The following is a 21,950-nucleotide window of genomic DNA, read 5'->3' as shown; positions in this document are numbered from 1 at the left end:
GGAAAGTCACCCACACTTCCTAATGACTGTTGTGGTTATTAAAGATAATGATACAACTAGAATACTTAGTACATTTCTGGTGCACTTAGTAAGCACTCAGTGAATTCACTCGTTTAACAAACATTCATGCCGTATCAGGAGATGAGGGACATAACTATAGGAACCCCGAGATGGTGTCCTGAGAACACTTAGTGAGGAGAATTTATACTGATCAAGTCTCCCTGAAGTGAACAATGTGATAACAGGCATTAACCGGAAGCATAGGAAAAGAAGAGCATCTCCAGGCTCTCGTGGTCACTGCTGGGAAGTATAACCAACAGCCACGTACTGGAAGGAGGAACAGAAAGACAAGACAGTAGACACAGTGACAAGGGAGGAAAAGAATGCCAAAGGCAGTGTAGAGATGAAGCTGGAAGAGCACACAGAGGGGACAGCTGTGCAGGGCTTTACAGAGCAAAAATTTTCCAGGTAATTCTAGAACCAATGAGAAGAAGCAATTGTGATCAGATCTATAGTTTGAAAATATCGATTCTAGCATAGAAACTCCAAGAGTTAACAACTCTAGATGCTAGAGACTTAATGGAGTGGGAGAGAAAAGATGGTGCATAGAACTAGAAGGGAATGCTGAAGACGAAGACAATGGGAACTCAAGAAATGTTTAAAAGGTAAAGTCAATAGGATTTCATAAGAAATGGAGAAATAGGCATGATAGAGACTTGACAGATTTCAACTCCTATAGAAGGGGATAGAAACACAGTAAGAGGACCCTACTTTTTCCTTGAGAGGATAGATCACAAATTTCAACTACATCAAAATGGTATTTCCAAATACAGAATGGATTTGTATGGCAATGTCCTATTGTGTGGAATTACAACACACGAGTATTAGTTGTTTACGGCTCTTACAGACAAAATGAAGAATTTTCCCACATGAGTAAGGTATATCTGAACAGAATAAAGCCCCATATCTTCAGTTGGGTTCCTTTCCCTTACACAACCCCCTTCTCCTCCAGCCTTTATTAAGGAGGGAAAAGCCTTCAAAGATGAAAAGGAATCTTTCTAGCAATCACCAGTCAGGCAATGGTTGACTGACTTGCAGCATTTTTGTTAAATTACTTCTTCCAAACAGAGGCATACTACCTAGATAACTTAAATAAAGCTTTTTAAAGTGTCACCACACAATCCCTGGATTTGATGTGCAAAAACCACAGCTGGAACTTACAATCAAATCACTTGTAAGTCGCTGCCCTGGAGTCTCATCAATCCTGTTAGAGAGGCAGATTTGGTAACAGTGGTGGCCTTAATTACTGATCACAGGCAACGTGTCCAGTTGAATCCCAAGAAGTTTCTGCAAGCTTTATCTGTCTAAACCTTTATCCTTTCTCTGTAGCTTAAACAAACAAGCGCACCGGAGCCCCCGATGGGGATTTTATTCTCACAAACCTTATCTGCCCCACCCACCTCACACACAATAACCGTCCAGTCCAGAAAGACAACTACCGTCTGAGAAGGGCGAGCGGAGTGCGGGGGCCTTAGTTGGTGACCCAGGTTACCAGAACCGAGTCTCAGAAACAAGGGGGCCTGTCTCACCAGTCCCGGTGCAGTGTCCAATTTCCCAAAAGGATAGCGAGATCTCCACCGCGGAAACCCGAGCTCCGGCTCCGGCTTGGGGAACTCTCCCAGGAGCCGGCGACCCCGGCACCGAGTCTCCCGTCGCCCGAAGGCCTCGCCTGGAGTCACCGGCCTCTGAGATCCGCTCCCTCCCGCTTGTCGCTACCTGGGTCGGTCTCCCCGGGCCACCCACCGCCGGCCCGCTCGACCCGGCCCGTCACTAGGCAACAGTCGCTAGCCGCGAGGCTCGGGGAGGCCGTAGCCCACTTGCTGGCCGCAGACCCGGGTCGCCCGGCGCCCGCGATCGGTGGGTCACTCACCTCGCAGCCGGCTACCTGGAGGGGCGGTGCTGGGGCCCGTCCCCCGCCCGCTCCCTCAATGCCTCCGGGCTGTGGCTGCTCGGGCCGCGCGCCTGGCCGCCACCGAACGCTTACTCCATCTCCTCCGCCACTCCCGCGGCCGCAGAACCCCGAGACCGAGGAGGAGTAAAGGGGGAAAGGGAGGGAAGGGACCGGGGAGGAAGAGCACCGGAGGGGGAAGAGCACCGAAAGACCTGCCCGCTCCTACATGACGTCACTTCCGGGTGGCTCGGAAGGGGAGGGGCTTGGCTTCCCTCCGCCCCCCCGCGAGGCGGCGGGGGCGGGGCTCCCGGGCCGTGGGGCGGAGCCCGGGCGTCCGCCAACCGCCCTACTTTTGACTCTCCGGTTCAGAAGACTTGGAAGACCGGACGAACTTCCCAGGCCCAGGCTGGGCAGGCCAAGTTTCCGGAGCCATAGAAGGGGATTCTCCAAGAAAGCGAGGACAGGTAGCCAAATGCATAATGGAAATGGGTGACAGAAGCGGCTGGTTGGTTGGACTCTGCAGCTCCGGTTCTGGCCCCACCCCTTTCTTGTTTCCCAAACCACCTGTCCTGGCAGGTCTAGGGACTGGGGTACTGAGCACTCAGCCTTCTCTCTTACTTTTGTAAAGTGCCCTTAGAACTTCAGGAAAGCCGTGCTCCTCACACGGGGCCGTGATGAAATGCACATTCTGATGCAGAGTTAGGATCGGATATTCTGCGTTTCTGCGAAGTTCTCAGATTAGCCCAGTGCCGCTGTTCCACAATTACAGCAACCAGGACTCTTTATCCTGCTTGCTTGATGAAAGAGGTAAATTGTTCAGAAAATATACCTGGACTTCACTGCTCACAGCCTCTCAGTCTCCCCGCTACCCATTCAGGTAGCCCCTCCGTGGTCCCACCACCCTCATGCTGCCCTCTGTCTCCCCTGTCTCTGCTCTGCCTATGTTTCAGGCTAAAATGTCTTAAGATGGGCAAGAGGACAGCTTCTATTACAAGAATTTGAAGATGATGGAGTGTGTGCGTGCGTGCGTGTGTATGTGTGTGCGCTGCCTAGGAGTATTTATATGTTTGTGTGTGTACAACTGTATATATTCTTGCCAGACATGCATCAGGCTAGAGGTTAACCTTAGATGTTGTTCCTCAGGAGCTGTCCTTGTTTTTTGAGGTAGAGTCTCTCAATAGAACGTGGGGCTTTGCCTTTCTCCATCTCCCCAGCTCTCAAATTAGAAGCTCTCACCACCAACCCTGGCTTTTTATGTGGGTTCAGGAGATTCAACTCAGGTCTTCATGCTTAGAAGAGAAGCATTTCACTAGCTGAGCTCTGTCTTTCCAGCCCCAAAGTGATGGACTTTAATTTCTGTCATTTTGTCATGAGCATCATATATCTTATTGTGTGTTGGCAATACTGCTTCTAATTCTTCATAGTCAAGGAAGGAAGGGCATAGATTCATGTATTCTACTCCCAAAACATCTAGAAATAATGTTCTGTATCTTTCAACTTACTCCTTTTTCATTCTTAATTTTCTTTTAGTTCAAAATTTATTGGGGTGGGGAGAACTAGTGAATCATTATATTAAACATGGACCTCTTTTGGAGTGATAAAATGGTCTGGGATTAGATGGTAGAGGTGATTGTACAATGTTGCCAATGCACTGAGAAACACTGAATTGAACACTTTGAAGGGATCCTTGTTGGCAAGCCTAATCCTTTGCAGATCTTGTGAGGGTAGCCACAGCTAAGTTCATGAATACAGCCATGTCATTCTGGAAGATAAGGTTCCACTGCACTCTTCCCCATCCTCTGGCTCTTACACTCTTTCTTTCCCTTCTTCTATGATGTATCCTGAGCCTTGGGGGACAGGGGACAGGTGATAGATGTCCGGTTAAGGGCTTATTCTCAACACTCTCCCCAGATGAGTCTGCAGGGACCACTGTCCACTGGATATTGTAACTGTAATTCTTGCTTGATAACTGTTTTATTCTATGTAATTTTACTATGTTAAAGTTAAAACCTTCCTTTTTTATTAGACAGAAAAGGGGAAGTGCTGTGGGATGTGTTTCTGTACGCTGTGAATATGTGCTGCTTTGATTGGTTGATAAATAAAGCTGTTTGGCCAATTGGCGAGGCAGAATAAGGTTAGGCAGGACATTGGAATGGAAGAGACAGGAGCAGAAAGGAGAGTAAAGAGAGATGCCAGCCCGCCACCCAAGGAGCCACAAGATGCCAGCAGACCGGTAACACCATGGCCATGTGGCAACATATAGATTAATAGGAATAGGTTAAGTTATAAGAGCTAGCTAACAAGAAGCCTGACCATAGGCCACACAGTTTGTAAATAATATAAACCTCTGTGTGTTTACTTGAGACCAAGCAGCTGCTGGATGTGGGTGGGAGAGATTTGTCCCGACCACGGGGCCAGGCAGGACTGGAGAAACTTCCGGCTACCGTACGTTGGGGGCAGGCAATACCCACAGAAGCCAGAAAAGGATGTCAGATCCCCTGGAGCTGTAGTTACAGACAGTTGTGAGCTGGCTGATGTTGATGCTGGGAACCAAACTCAGGTCTTCTGGAAGTGCAGCTAGTTCTCTTAATCACTAAGCCATCTCTCCAGGCCCTTTCAGCAAACTTTAAGCAAGACACACACACACACACACACACACACACACACACACACACACACACACTTGCTTCTGAATTCTCTCTAACACTATCATAGGGGACATGCCACACACACTTTCTCTTGTTATTTGAAGGATCTCTCTCTCTCTCTCTCTCTCTCTCTTACACACACACACACACACACACACCACACACACACACACTCTTCTGTAGTCCCTCTAACGCTATCATGGGGGACAGCTCACCACACTTTCTCCCATATCCCTTCTAGTGGTATCATGGGAGACATATTACACAAACTGTTTAAAATTTATACTGAGAAACTTTATGTTTTATGTTTCTCATTTTAAAACTGACATGGCCAAGGTTGTCTAGAGGCTCAGAACAGTAATCAACTCTATCATACTGACTGTGTTAACCTTAAAATTATTAAATACACTGACCCTTTATTTTGAAGCCTAATCTGTCTTTTTAATGATAATTTAATAAAGTTAATAGCTGTATATACTGTTATAGACTGCTTAATTCTTTTGAAAATGAGAGATACATAAATCAATTTTATTAAATTAAAACTTAGACTTGAAGTTGTGATTCAAAATTCCTAAGTCCTCTTTTCACAGGCCAGAAGAAAATTTATTTAAAATCCTCTAGCACAAGAGACTGATGAGGAAAGGATTGGGGGCCTTATTCATACAACCAGTGGAGCCCAAGCTGTACCCTCCAAACGCCATAGTTCACACTGTTCTCCAGATTTCTAAAGAAGGAATGAACTATCAGGGTTTTGTTGTTAGTTTTTTCAGAACTTTATAAAGAAGAATGACTTTTTTAAAAATGGAGTTTTAAGATCAGTTTAGGTTCACAGCCAAATCGAGTGGAATTTTCACATTTATTGCTAACCCCTCTCCCACTGTATTAGTTAGTCTTGTTATTGATATGAACAAAATACACAAAAGCATAACTTAAAGGTGAGAATATTTACTCTCAACCATGGCTTGAGAGATTCCAGTCTTGGTGTTCGGCTGCATTGATTCTGCATGTGTGCTGAGGCAGAAAACCATATTGCAATAACATGTGCCAGAGGAGGCTTGCTCACCTCACAGTGGACAGGAATCAGAGAGGAGGGCACCAAAGATTGGGCATAACCTTCAAAGGCATACCCCAGTCACTCACTGCTTCCAGCGAGGCTCTACCTTCGAAAGTTCCCAGCACCTCCCAATATAGTTTCATCACTTGAGGAACAAGCAATTCACATGGGAGTCTGAGGGAGACATTTCATATTCAAACTACAACACCTACTGTCAGTACCCTGTACTGTACCAGAGTGGCACATTCGTTAACAGTAATGAACTACATGGCATGTCGTTATCACTCAAAGCCCATAGTTCACATGAGAGTCCGTGATTGGTGTTCTATGCTGTATAGGTGTGAACCAATATAAAATGGCATGTAGCTATACTATGCTGTCGCAGACACTCCTGTCACTGTCCTAAAAGCCCTCTGCACTTCACCCACTCATCCCTCTCTTCATTTAACTCCTAACAACCACTAATATTTGACTGTTTAGCAGAACTGGCTTTTTAGATGTGCTAAAATTAGTGTGTGTGATGTGCTGATTCTGCGTCTGTGCCCTACATAGTGATTACATCAGGCAACACAGGTGAAGCAATATGGCCCCAGAGCCCTGTTTACTTTAACAAAAGACATAACCAGCTAAACCAGAAGTTTGTCTATTCTCCCAACAGAAACAAACAAATTCAATCCCAGATCTTAATCTTAGTGATCTAAGACCATCCTTGTGAATATATCCATTGTCCATTGTACAAACTCCTCCAAAAAAAATGCATTGCTCTTTCCTGTTCTCAGAGCAATGTATCCAGGATATCTGTGGTTTCACTCATGTTTTCATCTACTTGTCTTTCAATCCTTGTCATGCTACTGATCGTGGAAAGAAACACACACACACACAATCACTGGGGCAGTGTCGTGGTTAGGGCTTCTATTGCTGTGAAAAGACACCATGATCACGGCAACTCTTATAAAAGAAAACATTTAACGGGGCTGGCTTACAGTTCAGAGCTTTAGTCCACTATTGTCATGGCAGGAAGCATGGTGGCGTGCAGGCAGATACGGTGCTGGACAAGGGGCTGTGAGTTCTACATCTGGGTCCTCAGGCAGCAGGAAGGAAGAGTGAGTCAGAAAGAATAAGTGAGTTGAGCTTCTTAAACCTCAAAGCTACCCCCCACTCCACCCTCACCACCCTCCCATGACACATTTCCTCCAACAAAGCCACACCTATTCCAACAAGGCCACACCTCCTAATTTTGCCACTCCCTAGGAGCCTAAGGAGGCCATTTTCATCCAGACCACCACAGGCAGTCAGGAAAGATACAGCCATGTTTCATTAATGGTTACAACCTTTATTGCATTTTGCCAAATCATCACAGAATCAAAAATATACAGGGTGCCCAAAGAAGTTGTGTAGGGAAGGAAGAAGGAACTAGAAGAGACTCGAAGGAAGACTGGTATTTAGAGTATATTGGTATTTAAAGCCTTAGCATCCATGACCCCTCTTCATAAAATAAAGTTTTGCACTACCCTGGATATACAAAATGTCTTGGTTTGGGTTTTTATTGCTGTGAAGAGACACCACGACCATGGCAACTTTTACAAAGAAAACATTGAATTGAGGAGGTAGCTTACAGTTTGAGAGGTTCAGTCCATTGTCATCCTGACAGGGAGCACGGAGAAGTGCAGGCAGACGTAGTGCTGGCTACATCTTGCCTAGAAAGCAGCAGGAAGTTGACTGACTCACTGGGCCGTATCCTGAGCATAGGAAACCTCAAAGCCCGCCCCCACAGTGACACACTTCCTCCAACAAGGCTGTACTCATGCCAACAAGGCCACACCTCCTAATAGTGTCACTCCCTATGAGCTTATGGGGGGTCAAATACATTCAAACTACCACACAAGGACACAAAATATAGTATAAAAATCAGGTTTTTACTGTTAATAATAGATATATTTTTAAAGTTATTTGCTATACTGTGATTTTACCATTTATTAAAGATGAAAGCAAATTTGCTTACTAGTGAAATGTAAGTTCTTGTTTATTTATTTATTTTTTTATTTTTATTTTTTGGTTTTTCGAGGTAGGGTTTCTCTGTGTAGCTTTGCGCCTCTCCTGGAACTCACTTGGTAGCCCAGGCTGGCCTCGAACTCACAGAGATCCGCCTGGCTCTGCCTCCCGAGTGCTGGGATTAAAGGCGTGCGCCACCACCGCCCGGCTCTTGTTTATTTTTACTCAAGACAGAGCAGTTGCCCAGCATGATCTAGTTTCAATCCCTAATACAACCAAAACATTAAATAAAGACAAAATAACTTTTCCTATGACTCCCTCTTGAGGGCATGGAGTACGTCTAGAAATGCTTAAGTAAAGTTGGATATAATTTGTTAGAACAGACATTACTACTTTCTACTTATTGACCCTTTCTCTGTGCTAAACAATGTCTTACACATTTTATATTTATAATTTCACAGTAGACCCATAAGATGAGGGGCACAACTCTTATTTTAGTTTGGGAAAGTGGGAATCAAAAGTATTGCATTGAAAAGGGGACAGAAGGAAGGAAGGAAAGAAGGCAGAGAGGGAAGGAAAATTGTCATGCTGGTGTGGTTTATGAAATATTTTTATTTCATCTTTGTTATATATGCACATGATCTAAAGCATTCAGAAAGGCCTACTGGTTTTTATTTTAAAAAAAAGAACCATTTTTTATGCTTTTCCCCTCACCCATCTTCTCTCCTCAGAGGTAGCTATTTGCACTCAGGTATGAATAACATGTTTATATTGCTGCTTTATGAGAGTTCAGTTTGCGGAATATATTTTCTACAATGTAAAACATGGTGTGGTGGTTTGAAAGGAAGTTGCCCCCATAGACTCATAGGGAGTGGCACTATCAGGAGGTGTGGCCTTGCTGGAGGAAGTATGTCTCAGTCACTTCCTGCTGCCTGCAGGTCCAGATGTAGAACTCTCAGCTTCTTCTCCAGCATCATGTCTGCCTACACGTATTGCCATGCTTTCCATCATGACAATAATGGACTCTGCAACTGTAAACCAGCACCAGTTAAATGTTTTCCTTTATAAGAATTACTGTGGTCTCTTCACAGCAATAGAAACCCTAAGACACATGGGTTGGGCCATTTTCTTTATTGTGTCAATCAACAAATTTAAATTTTCCCTAGCATAAGAAAATTCAGCCAGGCGGTGTGGTGCACTCCTTTAATCCCAGCACTCGGGAGGCAGAGGCAGGCAGATCTTTGTGAGTTTGAGGCCAGCCTGGTCTATAGAGCAAGATCCAGGACAGGTGCAAAGCTACACAGAGAAACCTTGTCTCGAAAAACCAAATAAACAAACAAACAAAAAAACAAAACCAAAATTCATTATATTACTCATAAAGTCACTTTTCTAAACAATAGTTTAGAAATGGAATAATTTTATTATATTGTTTGGACATGTGTTTTTATTTGTTAATCTTGATTTCTCCCTCCCCTGTGAAGGAGGTCGGGAAATAACAAATGTCGTCGCATCCTGTTCAATGTTTATACTTTCTACTCTGTAAAAACACCTTGGTGCCTCCAGTTGAAGTGCAAACTTCCCAGCTAAGGAAAGAGGAAGATCTTGTCATTTCTGTCACACAGCAAGCGAGAGAGGGAGGTGATTCCCAACTTAAGTCTACCTGAGTGAGTGTAGCCAAAATTATACATTGTCAAATAATTCATAACTAAAATACTCGACCATGTGTTTGTCCTTGATACTTTAAGATATGAGAATATATCTGTAGTACAAGCTGATCTCGTTTCTGGTTTATGAATTAACAACTGACTTTTCAGCTGGGCACACACCTTTAATCCCAGCACTCAGTAGGCAAAGGCAGGCAGATCTCCGTGAGTGTGAAGCCAGCCTGGTCTACATAGCAAGACCTTGTCAACAAAAAAGGAGGAGGAAGAGAAAAAAAAAAGGAGAAAGAGAAGAAAAGAGGAGGAGGAGGAGAAGGATAGATAGAAAGAAAGCAAAAGGGGAAATCTGAATTTTCATTTTATCTAACAAAGCCAGTACTGGTTATGAAGTATGTGATCATTAGAAATCAGAGTGGATTCATGTGTGTGGTTCCATCCTCTCCCATATCATCCAAATTTATCATGTTCACTTTATGATGCTAAAATAATGTGACCATCACAGTTTCTACTAGGTTGTTTATTCTCTCCCCACAAGAATCCAGTCTAGTAGAGGTGGTAGACATGAAAGAAAACAATGCAGTCTCCTGAGGCCACCATCAAACCCGCCTCCTTCATGGAGAAGAGTCCCAGGGAGACCTATAATCTGAATGAGACTATCTTCATTTTACTCCCAATTCTAAGAGATTTGTTGTTTCTAGTAAACCAGTAGCTGGGAGATACTAGAACCTTGGCTTTGGTTGGGATTCCAGCAGAGTGCTAACACGTTTTCCCATGTGAACCAAATGAGAAATAAACCTCCAAAGCTGAGGAACCAGTAAGTTTCAGATCTGGGAAGGGTGAGGTGGTGGAAGATTTGTGGAACCACATAGTTGACGGCCATCCTGCTCACATATGGAAGATTTCTCTATTTCAGAACAGGACAAGAAAGTCCCAGAAAAAGGCCTGGGTCTCCCCTGCCTCTGAGCCAGGGACAGCATAGGGGGTACCAAAAAGAGTGGGTTTCAGATGCCTCTGAAGTCTGCTTCCATTAGCCTCTAGTTAGAAAGGGGAGGTTATCTGAAAGAAAAGGCAATCAAACTGCCCTTACAATCCTCATCTGTGATCCCAAGACCTAGAAGATAATGAGTCCCACAGATCATGAGAATGCACTATTTTCATCTGTTAGGAGAGAAGGAAGGGGGGAGGAATAGATACTCAAGGATACAAATTCACAGAGGGTTGGGGGCATAGTTCAGAAGTAAGAGTGTATGCCTAACATGCACAAGGCCCTGGGTTTGATCCCAGCTCAGGAAAGAAAATTATATATCGTTCAGGACTCCATTCAAAGAAAATGTTTGAGGAAATACTTTAGTCAGAGTACAAATAAGTAACTAGAGCCCCGAGATGGGGAAAGATAAGAAGAGGCAGAAAAACCAGGAGGCGATGTCTTTGCTCTATTGTTTGTTTTTGCTTCTTGCCCACTGTGTATGCACACAGGCATTCCCAGTAGATATGGTTAAGATTGTGGGGATGTGCAAAAGTTAAAGAATAATACAGGTGTTGTATAATAACTATATGCTAATAATCTTATAAGAAATACCAATCTATCTCAACCACCATAGGAGGTATATGGTATCTCTGGGCTGGAAGGGCAACAGATGTAGAGAAAGGGATTAAAGACCTCCTACAGTCTTTGAGTTACAGGAGACCTGGGAGTGAGTGGCTGGCTCCTGAGTTCTCATGTTATTGGGGTAGGTAGGCAAAGAGAAAATATTAGGCTAAACTGTAAGTCTGGGATTGTGGAAAAGTTTGATACATGTTGGTCTAAGAATCTGAAAATCTCTAAAACTTAAAATTTAGAGACTCTCATGATGCTTGAAATCTGTGCAAATATTTCCACATTTGAAAAACTCCAAGATCTAAACTACCTCCAGTTCCAAGCATCACAAATAACAGGGAGCGAACCTGTCTCTTATTTTCAGATAATAACAGAACTACATCCATGTCCAGGAAAGAGAAGGAGAGCCACTGACGGATTGAAAGAGAAAACATTAAACACTATCTAAGAAAATTGAAAATAAATAATAAAAAGTGACCACAAATAAAAGTGCTTTCAGTTCTAAAATATAGTAGGTATGCAGATGTGTGTTGGTTATTTGGGGAGAAAAAAGCCATTTTCTCTGTCATTTGTTCAGTAAAATGTTCTAGAGCAGTGCTTCTCAACCTTCCTAACGCTGCGACCCTCTAATACAGCTCCTCATGCTGTGGTGACCCCCAACCATAACATTATTTTTGTTGCTACTTCATAACTGTAATTTTGCTGTTATAAATCATAATGTAAATATCTGTGTTTTCCAGTGGTCTTAGGTGACTCCCATGAAAGGGTCATTCGACCCCTAGAGGGGTTGAGAACCATTATGCTAGAGAGACATTCACTCTCAGAAAACAGTTTCTTCCTTGGATTTAAAGATAAGCTTGATTTTGTTGGGTTTCAGCCAACTGTGCCCAAGCTCGAAGTAAATGCTAACTATGGACTTATTTGTTGTGCATTTTTCTTCCAGGACCAACGACTGGCTTACCACAGCAATTGACTGGAATATTTCCCTGACCAGTTCATTGGTACTCTTACTCAGCAGTTAGGGCAAAGCAAAACTGAATTAACAAGATGTAATATTCAAAAGAAGATTCTCTTTGAAGTCCTAATAAAATATTACCAACACAGATCCTGCCTGTTAACTGATAGATATACTGACATTCATTTAGGAATTATGGAACTTCTAGATAACATAGTTTGAATTTTTAGAGATCTATTTTTGTGTATATGTAGGGTGTAGGTATGAGCACCTGAGTGCATATGCCCAGTAAGGCCAGAAAAAGGAATTGGGTCCCCTGAAGCTGGAATTAACAGGTGCTTATAAGCCACCAGAGTGGGTGCTGGGAACTGAATCCAGATCCTCTGAAAAAGCAGTAGGCATTCTTAACTACTAATCCATCTTTTTATCCCCAGGCTGTTTAAATGTTTATCTTTCTTATAATAAAACATTTTGAGGTTAGAGAGTTGGCTCAATGGTTAAGATCACTTGTTGCTCTTATGGAGGACCGGGGTTTGATTCCCAACACCCACATGGCAGTTCACAACCATCCGTGACTCTAGTCCCAGGGTATCCAACACATTCAACTGACCTTCATGGGCATTAGGCACACACATGGATGCAGACACTAGTCACATGCATACATGCAGGAAAAATGCTCATACATATAAAATAATAAGCTTTTTTTTGATACAGGGTCTCACCATGGAACTGAGGTGGAGCTCACTATGTAGATCAGGCTAGCCCTCCAATTCATTGAGCTCCTCCTACCTCTGCCTGTGCTGGGATCAAAGGCATGTGCCACCATAGCCAGAAAATAAATCCTAAAAAAAAAGAAAGGAAGGAGGCTGCAAATCTAGTACACCACCACAGCATTTGAACTGGCCAAGTAAATAGATGACATACACTATCATCATTTTTAAATTTTTATTTTATTATTGTAACTGAAAGTTTTCCTGTGTCTCGCCCAGTCCACGGCAGCTCAGACCCAAGTAGACACACACGCTTATATTAATTAAAACCGCTCCGCCATTAGCTCAGACTCACCACTGACTAGTTCTTACACTTAAACTCAGCTCACTTCTGTTCATCTATATGTCACATGTGTTCCGTGGCTTTACCTGTGTGCCATTACATGCTGCTCCCTGGATGGCAGGCTGGTGTCTCCTGACTCAGCTTTCCTCTTCCTAGAATTCTCCTTGTCTGTTTATCCCGCCTATACTTCCTACCTGGCTACTGGCCAATCAGTGTTTTATTTATCAACCAATCAGAGCAATACCTATTCACAGCATACAGAACATCCCACAGCATATGATTATTGAGGAGATGCATGTGCCATGTCACACATGTGGAGAGCAGATCATAGGACAACATTCAGGTATCGGTTCTCTCCGTCCACATTTACCTGGGTCTGGAGATCAAACACGGGTCACCCGGCTTGCACAGCAAGCACCTGGACCCACTAAGCCACCTCCTCAGACCCATCTTTTATTATTTTTTTAAAACTTGTATTGTTTTATTTTTCATTTTCATAACACATGTAACAGAAAATAATCAGACAGCAGAGACACCAGAAGCAACACAACCGTACCTAAAGATTGTCGTTGTAACAATGGAGAAGATTCATGACGGTTCTTAATTTTATGACTATTGCATCCGATTCTGACACCTGTAAGTTGCAAGCGCGGGTCAAAAGAACTGAAATAGCAATCTTACAATCTCTCACCAGATCTTTCCTTTAGGAACCACTCAAACTAATACTCATTTTTCTTTTTACGGTGTGATACCAGAAGAGTGGTCCTGGAAACTCTTGCCAAAGCAGAACTTGTAAGCCAACTGGTTATCAAAAGCGCAGCCCGAGCAGCTGCTCTGGCCTCGGCTGGAGTACCACTCCGAGCCTTTCAGTCTATCTCAGTGTTTTCCCTGGGCACACGTACTGCTAAACTATTTGTGTTAAGCAAAAAGGCAAATAATTTACTTCATTTACTAAATACTTACAACGTGCAAAGCTTTAAGGAATGACTAATGTCTCCTCATGGCCAGTAAAGAGAAGAAAGCGGACTTAAAGCAACCTGGGTATTTATAAGTATATTGATTAATGTATTCAATCAATTTATTATGCATGGCTAAGCATTGTTCTACTGGCTTAGACTATAATCTATCAGTGAATAAAATGCAACAACCCAAGCCCTCAGGGAATTTATACCTAAAAGCTGGAAGGCAGATAATAAAGATAGAACATCAAATCCAACAGAATGATAAAAAGTGATAAATGTCATAGAACAAAGGAAAAGAGCAATTTACAAGGGATGATGGGGAAGAGGTAGCCAGGGGCTGACAGTTTAACTAGTGTGACCAAGGTTGAGCTCAAGAAGGAACAAAGTCTGAGCAGCTACTGGAAGGGGAGTGAGTCCACTAGGCAGCTGGGAGTCGGGGGTTAGGATGAGAGAATCGCTTCCAGAACAGATGTCCTCAGTGTGATGTGTGCATGGGTACTGAAAATGGCAATTAGTGAAAAGCAGAACGGATGGGATGAGATGAGATGAGAAAGATGGCAGTGGGTACCCCAGGCCCAGTGAGGCCGTCACAGGAGTATCACTGGAGAGTTTGAGCCACACAGTGCCTGACATGACTGGCATTTATGAAGACAGAGGGTAGATGATAGAGAAGGGATAAGAGCAAGCACACATTTTAGGAGGCATTGAAATGATATGGGCAGGAGGTGCAAATGAATTTGCCTCTTCGTGTACATGACATGGCTGCTTTGAAGGGCATGGTTATTGGTTTGGTTCTTTTGTTCTTTTTCCTACTGTTCCTGCCATCACAAGTGGCAGTATTGTAAAGAACCATATTGGTTCACTTTTTGTAGTACGCCACTATGAGAGAAAGGGAACTTGGTGTGAGCTAGAGGAAGTTGGGGTGTAGGACCCAGGAAGCAGGGTTCGTAGAGATTAGACTAAGGAGGTATTTCAGGAGCCTGAGTTGGGAATCTTTATAACAGGGTGTACGCCTGCTCCTGTAAGAGGCTATCTCACTCATGTTTTCTACCGTCCAGAGCTGTTTTCTTGCAGCCATACCCAGGACCCACTTCTTCACAGTTCTCTGGATCCCAGCTCCAATGCTTCCCTTCAGAAAGGTGAAAGCGTCCTTTACTGGCCAAAACAGCTGCCTTCTTTGCTCCAACCTCTGTCCTGCTTTATGTTTTCTTTTTGCACATAAATCCATACCTAAAATGATGTATTTGCAGATGTATTTTTCATTGTCTTTCTGTCCTCTGAGATATAATTTCATTAATAATGATATTAATAATAATGAATAGTATATAATATAATTAATAACAATAAGCATATTTACCACCTAGAACAGGACCCTGCACAAAACAATCACTCGGGTTTTATGATTGATTAAGTGGACACCTGCAAGGCTAAGAAGCGCCTATGGGAAGGGTGTGGGGCCGGGGGTACCACTCAGTGCTATAGCAGTTGCTTAGCACATGTGAGGCCCTGGACTTGATCCCAGCAACAAAATTTTAAAAAGAAAGGGGGAAAATAGAGTCTAAAGTAAAAGGGAAAGGCAGCCTGAGATTGGGGTGAAGGCGCTGTCTGGACATGAGCTGGCCCTGGTGACTAAGAAGGGGTGGCCTCTGTGACCGTGTGAGCAGAGGAGGTATAGCCCCCAGGCTAGCGCTGCTCTCTTGAATTACCTTTGGCACAACTGAAATTGGAAAAGGAGTGTTGACCCAACTTAGAAAAATGTTTCAGTGTGTGTTAGAGCCACCGTGGACGAACAGAACATCTCATGATGATTTAAAGCTCTACAGGCAAACAGCATCATCAAAGTATACGTAAACTCTATTATTCCCAACGAGCATTTCTCTAACAATTCATTAGCCTAAGTTCAAATAGAGTACATGGCCGGGAGGCAGTGGCACAGCACTTTAAACCCTGAGCCAGGCGGATCTTTGTGAGTTCGAGGCCAGCCTGATCTAAAAAAAAAAAAAAAAAGAGTACATGAATAAAGGTAGAAAATTGAGTTTAAGAATATTAAAAATATTTCCTACTCTTTACATTACCATGCCTTCTACCACCCACCCTCTCATCTGGAATCTTCCTCTACCATTTACCCAAAAATAGATGTATTATTCTTTCCTATGTTGAATTCATGACAAAAAAAAATCATATTAAGTATTTGAGAATCCTTGTTTTTATGTAGTCACAAGTTACCTTATTGGATGTGCTTAGTATGAAAATTAAGAAGTTTCGCCAGGCAGTAGTAGTGCACGCCTTTAAATCCCAGCACTCAGGAGGCAGAGGCATGCAGATCTTGTGAGTTTGAGGCCAGCCTGGGCTACAGAGCGAGTTCCAGGACATGCTCCAAAGCTACACAGAGAAACCCTGTCTCCAAAAAAAAAAAAAAAAGTTTCTATATGGAGAAGATCCAGATGTCAAGTACTGAATTCAACTTACTCCTTTATTATTATTACTAGTAGTGGGGATTATATATATATATATTATTTTTGAAACATAATTTTATGTAGCCCAGAAGTGCCTTGAGTGCACGTCTATGCAGCCAAGAGTGATCTTGAACTCCTGATCCTCCTGCCTCTATCGGCCTCTTAAGTTCTAAGATGAAAGGTGTATGCCACCATGTCCTTCTCCTCCTTTATTCTCAAGTGATTATTGTGGTCAAGTATGGTAGATGTCAGTAGTGATTATGGGAGCCAGGGAGATGGCTCAGTCAGTGTCAGGACCTGGGTTTGGCCCTTCGCCCCCACTCCGAGTATCCACTAATAGGATGGAGAAGGGAGGATCTGTAGGTCTTGCTGGCCAGCCTAGCTAGCTAAATCTGTGAGCTCCAAGTTCAATGAGAGACTTGTCTCAAAAAATAAGGTAGAGAGCCACTGAGGAAGCTGACCAGCGCCAATCTCTGGTCTCCATGTACATACACACCCATACATGTACACGCAACACATACAGACACAAATTTAAAAATTATGTAAAAAGTTAATAAAGGTGGTAATATTAAGGATTTTTAAATTATTATTTCTAAGATATTTTTCCCTGTCTTTTTTTTTTTTTTTTTTTTTGGTTTTTCGAGACAGGGTTTCTCTGTATAGTTTTGGTGCCTTTCCTGGATCTCACTCTGTAGACCAGCTGGCCTCGAACTCACAGAGATTCGCCTGGCTCTGCCTCCCGAGTGCTGGGATTAAAGGCATGCGCCACCACTGCCCGGCTCCCTGTGTCATTTTTTAAAGTCCTTTTTGATCGCCTTTATTGTTAAGAAGGTAAAAGCATATAGAGAGAGACAGGGTAATTTGTCTGTTCAGGGTAACTGTTCAGGCTGGCCTTGAACTTGCTATGTAGCCATGGATGCCTTCAAACTTGTGATATTCCTAGTTCCACCCCCCAGTGCTGAGATTAGAAAAACATGTACCACCACACCTGGTTCAGCATATATACAAAATTTTTATTATCTATTTTGTGGGTATGTCTGTGCACATGCATGTGGGTGCTCTGTGATGGAGTCCAAGGAGTCAGCATCTCTGGAGCTGGAGTTACAAACAGCTGTGGGTTAGTAACGGTGCTCACTCGAGTCCACTCTAAGAGTAGTACACGCTTCTACTCACTGATCCAGCTGTCATGTTTCCATCCTATTTTTAAATAACAGTTTCCTATGGGAAAACTAAATACCACAATAGGTTTAGTTTTTAGCACCCACCTGATGGCTTACAACTCTCTGTAACTCCAGCTCCAGGGGATCTGTGTAGGCAGAAGTTTCTGTCCTGCAAGCCACTCCCAAGTAACCACACAGAGGCTTAACATTAGTTATAAATGCTCAACAGATAGCTCAGACTTGTTACTAGCTAACTCTTACATTTAAATTAACCCATATTTCTTATCTATGCTTTGCCATGTGGCTTGGTACCTTTTTTCAGTACAGCATGCCCATCTTACTTCTCTCTGTCTGCTCGAGACTCCCCTGACCCTGCCCTTCTTCCTCCTAGCATTCTCAGTTTGACTTTCCCGCCTAAACTTATCCGGTTCAGCTATTGGCCAGTCAGCTTCTTTATTAAACCAATCACAGCAACATATATTCACACAATGTAAAGGAACACTCCACAGATGTAGATGAATTGCTAAATGGTCTTATTAATAAAAAATAAAACACAGAGCCAGAAATTGGGGTTAAAGCTGAAAGATCAGAGGAAAGGACAAGCTACAAGCCAACCTCATCTCACAGACTTTCAGTCTCCAAAGAGACCTACTTCCTGTCTACCCATGCCTATATGCCTTTCTGTTCTGCCATCTCATTTCCTCTATGCCCGGCTATATCACTTCCTCTTCCTGCCCAGCTCTGTCACTTCCTGTCTGTCTGTGCAGATCTCCAGACCTTTATGGTTAACTAGTGTTAGAATTTAAGGCATGTGCCACCATGCCTGGCTCTGTTTCCAGTGTGGCCTTGAACTCACAGAGATCCAGACCGATCCCTGCCTCCTGAGTGATAGTATTAAAGGCAATGTGCTACCATTGCCTGACTTCTATGTCTACTGTAGTGGCTGTTTTTTTCCTCTGATCCTCAGATAAACTTTATTGGGGGATACAGATAAAATATCACCACACACAGATCTGATGCCCTCTTATGGCTTCTTTGGATTCTAGGCAGCACACTCATTCATGAATGTGGTGCACATACATACATGCAGGCAACATACTTCTGCACAGAAAGTAAATAAGTGTTTTTATAAGTTTTTAAGTAGAAAATTTTTAAAAACTAAATATTTTAAAATCGTAAGTTTCTAAAAACCATAATTTCACCCATTCTCTCTCTCCCCTTTTTGGCACCCAGAGTTCTTGTCTTTCCCCCTTCACTGTTTCTCACTCTCACTGTTTCCTTGGTCTTTACCACACTGGTTACTTCACTCTCTGGCATCATTCTCTTTATATGGCATAGGTTACAGATTCAGTTTCTGCTGAAAGTTGCACAGAAAAAGACAGCATTTTGTAATCATATTTTGTCACTAGACATGAGGAAAATGGAGTTTGAAATATTGTGGTGATATATTGTGCACCCCAATAAATCTTATCTGGGGATCAGAGATAGAGCTGGCCACTAGATTAGACACAGAGGCCAGACAGTGGTGGCGCACACACTCTTAATCCTATCATTCAGGAGACATGGTGGATGCGTGTGTCATATCTGCCTGCCTTCCTGTCTGACCCTAACAAAGAATTTTGTCCTGTATTTATTGAACATCCCAGAAAACACAGTATGAGGAAAGAATGAGGAATTATTTGCAGAAAAATTTTAATAGAGTTTTACAAGGGACTTATTCCTATTGACCCAGAATAGCACTCAAAACTTCAAACAAATGATGCTTCCAAAATTTATGGTGGATTTTGTTTACTTTAATTCAACCTATTGACTGGTTTCAGTAAATGATTACCACAAAACACACACACACACACACACAGAGTCACTTATACCTATTCTGGGTTTGGACATGTCAGAATAAATACATAGTTAAAGATTAAAGCTAAGTGTTTAGCTTAGGTTGTAAAAACTGATTACCTGGGTGTCCAAACATCCGAAGTTGGTTACATTGTTTCCTGAAAGACCAGTTAAACAAGTTGAATACACAGTCGGGGAGCAGATTGAGTACATAGTTTTAAATGGTCTCAAAGCTTATTTTTAACTTAGTTGCAAGGTCTGGCAGAAGCTCAGTTTCTGAACCGAAAGGTCTTCTCAGAAAGCCATCTCCACAGTGTATTTTGTGAAATATTGTGCATTTCTGTGCATATGCATTTTTCTAGTGAAAGATTCATACTATCACCCAGATTATCAGTGGACACTGGGACTGGGCTAGGGTCAACATTGTGGTCTCTTCAGAGACACAACAAAGTTCTGAATTGACATATATGTATATATTTTCAAACCTTGCTTTTCCTTTGTTGATAAATTATAAATCTAATATCCTGATGTTCTATTACAATAAGAACAATAAGCTATAGGATTTCTGGGTTTCTTCCAGCTTGAAAAAGCAGAAAACAAAACATGATACATTGACATAATGATACAAAGATTAACTTTGTGTGTATGTGTGGTTATTTTCAGAATTAGGAGTTATTAATATACTTCCAATGGGTCAACTGAGAGGCTAGTTCATGATAAATTAGGAGAGCATTGTAAATGTGCAGTCATACCCCCACCTCACCCTCCGAGGCAGGCGCAGAAATCTTGACAGGAACTGGTAGGAAATCTCTAGTCATCACTATGACTGACTTGGACCAATAGTCCAATGGTATTACTCTGTCATTGGATCCTCTACTTAGATTAGACAAGCTTTAAGCAAATATCTTTTTGAGCCTCAGTTTTCTCTTTTCAATTTCTAAATTAAAATTATCCCAAATTTGATCATCTCTGAAAAGAAATTTGTAAAGAATAAAACTAACAAAAGATAAAAAATAGGGCATGGTGGTGCGCACCTTTAGTCCCAACACTTGTGAGGCAAAGGCAGGAGGCTCTCTGTGAGTTCAAGGCCAGACTGCTCTACATATGAGTTCTATACAACCAGGGCTACAGAGAGACCCTGTTTCAAAATTTTAACTAATTAATGAGTTAGTTAATTAAAATAAAAATAGAACGGGACTGGAGAGGCGGTTAGGAGTCCCTGCTGAACAATCAAGGAGACTGGAATTTGAATCCCAGCACCCATATAGTAAATCAGGCATCCTGCACACCCTATAACCCCAGTTTCAAAGGGAATGAAGCTTAACGGATCACTGGGGCTTCCAGCCTGGCTGAGAAAACATGAGTCCTAGTCGAGAGACCCCGCCTCAAAGGAACAAGTGAGGAAATAAGACTCCCAACGTGTCTTCTGGCCTCTGTGTGCGCACAGGTACATGCACCCACATACACATGTAGTCACACATACTCAAACTTACCAGGCATGGTGCCTGATGCCTGTAAATCCCAGTACTCAGAAGGCTAAGGTAGGAGGGTAGCCATGAGTTTGAGGCCAGCCTGGGCCACATGGGACTCTGTAGACCAGGCTGGCCTCAAACTCAATAGATCCATTTGCCGCTGCCTCCCAAGTACTGGATTAAAATTGCATATCTTAACTACTAACCCTCTGTCAGATATACAGCTGACAAAGGTTTCTACCACCACCACCACCACCACCACCACCACCACCACCACCACCACCACCACCACCCCCCCATTCTGCAGGCTGCTTCTTTGAGATGATGGTGGCCTATGCTATTCAGAAGCTTTTTAATTTCACAAGGTCCCATTTATCAGTGGTTGGTTGAAAGTTCTTTCCTGTGCCTCTAAGTTGATACATATTCCCTATTTTTTCCTGTAATAGATTTGGGAATCGAGTCTTATGCTGAGGTCCTTGATCCATTTGTAGTTGGGTATTGTCCAGGGTAAGAGATAAACATCTAGTTTCATTCTTCACACAGCTATCTATCCTTGTGTTAAGGCATTTGCTTTTTCTATTTTTGACAGTTCTGACCTCTACAAATACAAGACTCCATGTGTTCTTGTCTGTCACTCATATAGTCCAAGCAACCTATCAGACCCATTTGCTAATGTCACTGTGTTGTGTGACAGTATTTGGGAAGAGGCATAGACAAATGTCACCCAGATAGGGAACAACAACAGACCAAAGTAACAATATTGCCAAAGTCCAACCTGGTGAACCAATGAATTTATTGGGGTTAATTACAGGAATATGGGTGAGGGATACATAGAGGAGCATGGATGTTTCAAAGGTAGCTATGTCACTGAAAAGCCCACCCCAGCATGACTAATAACTCAGAAAAAGCTGATACCTTGGAGTGTTCTACATAACTTGCAGGTCAGAGTATCTTCCTCAGCAGGCATTACTGTTTACACATGCTGGGGTGGAAAAGGCCTTGTGAATCTGCTAAGTTTTAAGGACTTTTTGAGACTTTTGAGTTGTTTACTGTTTGAGTCTTAATGAGCCTCTTTGGTTTTTGAGTTTTAAAGAGCTTCCCTCAAGGATGGCATGTTTTAACTCAAGGAAATTGCCATCTCATTGTTTAAACT

At 42.7% G+C, this 21,950-nt stretch overlaps 2 protein-coding genes across 4 annotated transcripts in view; one reads left to right on the top strand and one right to left on the bottom strand.

Annotated features, from left to right (window-relative positions):
- The window catches only part of Scyl2 (SCY1 like pseudokinase 2), a 58,038-nt gene extending 55,848 nt beyond the window's left edge, over positions 1–2,190 (bottom strand). For 2 of the 3 annotated variants that reach the window (XM_059245668.1, XM_059245670.1), the window contains exon 1: positions 1,931–2,190. The gene's annotated coding sequence lies outside the window, so the exon portion shown is untranslated. Of the gene's footprint in view, positions 1–1,589; positions 1,815–1,930 lie in introns of those variants that run through there. The other variant, XM_059245669.1, reaches the window with a different exon arrangement.
- Depdc4 (DEP domain containing 4) lies at positions 1,872–12,095 on the top strand. Its single transcript, XM_059245672.1, is given in 5 exon segments — positions 1,872–2,415; positions 9,127–9,258; positions 9,260–9,309; positions 11,847–11,872; positions 11,875–12,095. Coding segments are annotated over 4 exon segments (396 nt in total). The 5' UTR covers positions 1,872–2,415; positions 9,127–9,144; the 3' UTR covers positions 12,081–12,095.
- Positions 12,096–21,950: the final 9,855 nt, after the last annotated feature.

This window comes from Peromyscus eremicus, chromosome 18 (assembly GCF_949786415.1).
Source record: "Peromyscus eremicus chromosome 18, PerEre_H2_v1, whole genome shotgun sequence".
Classification (NCBI taxonomy): domain Eukaryota; kingdom Metazoa; phylum Chordata; class Mammalia; order Rodentia; family Cricetidae; genus Peromyscus; species Peromyscus eremicus.
Note: the sequence above shows the minus strand (reverse complement) of the source record. Positions and strands in the feature narration are given on the sequence as shown.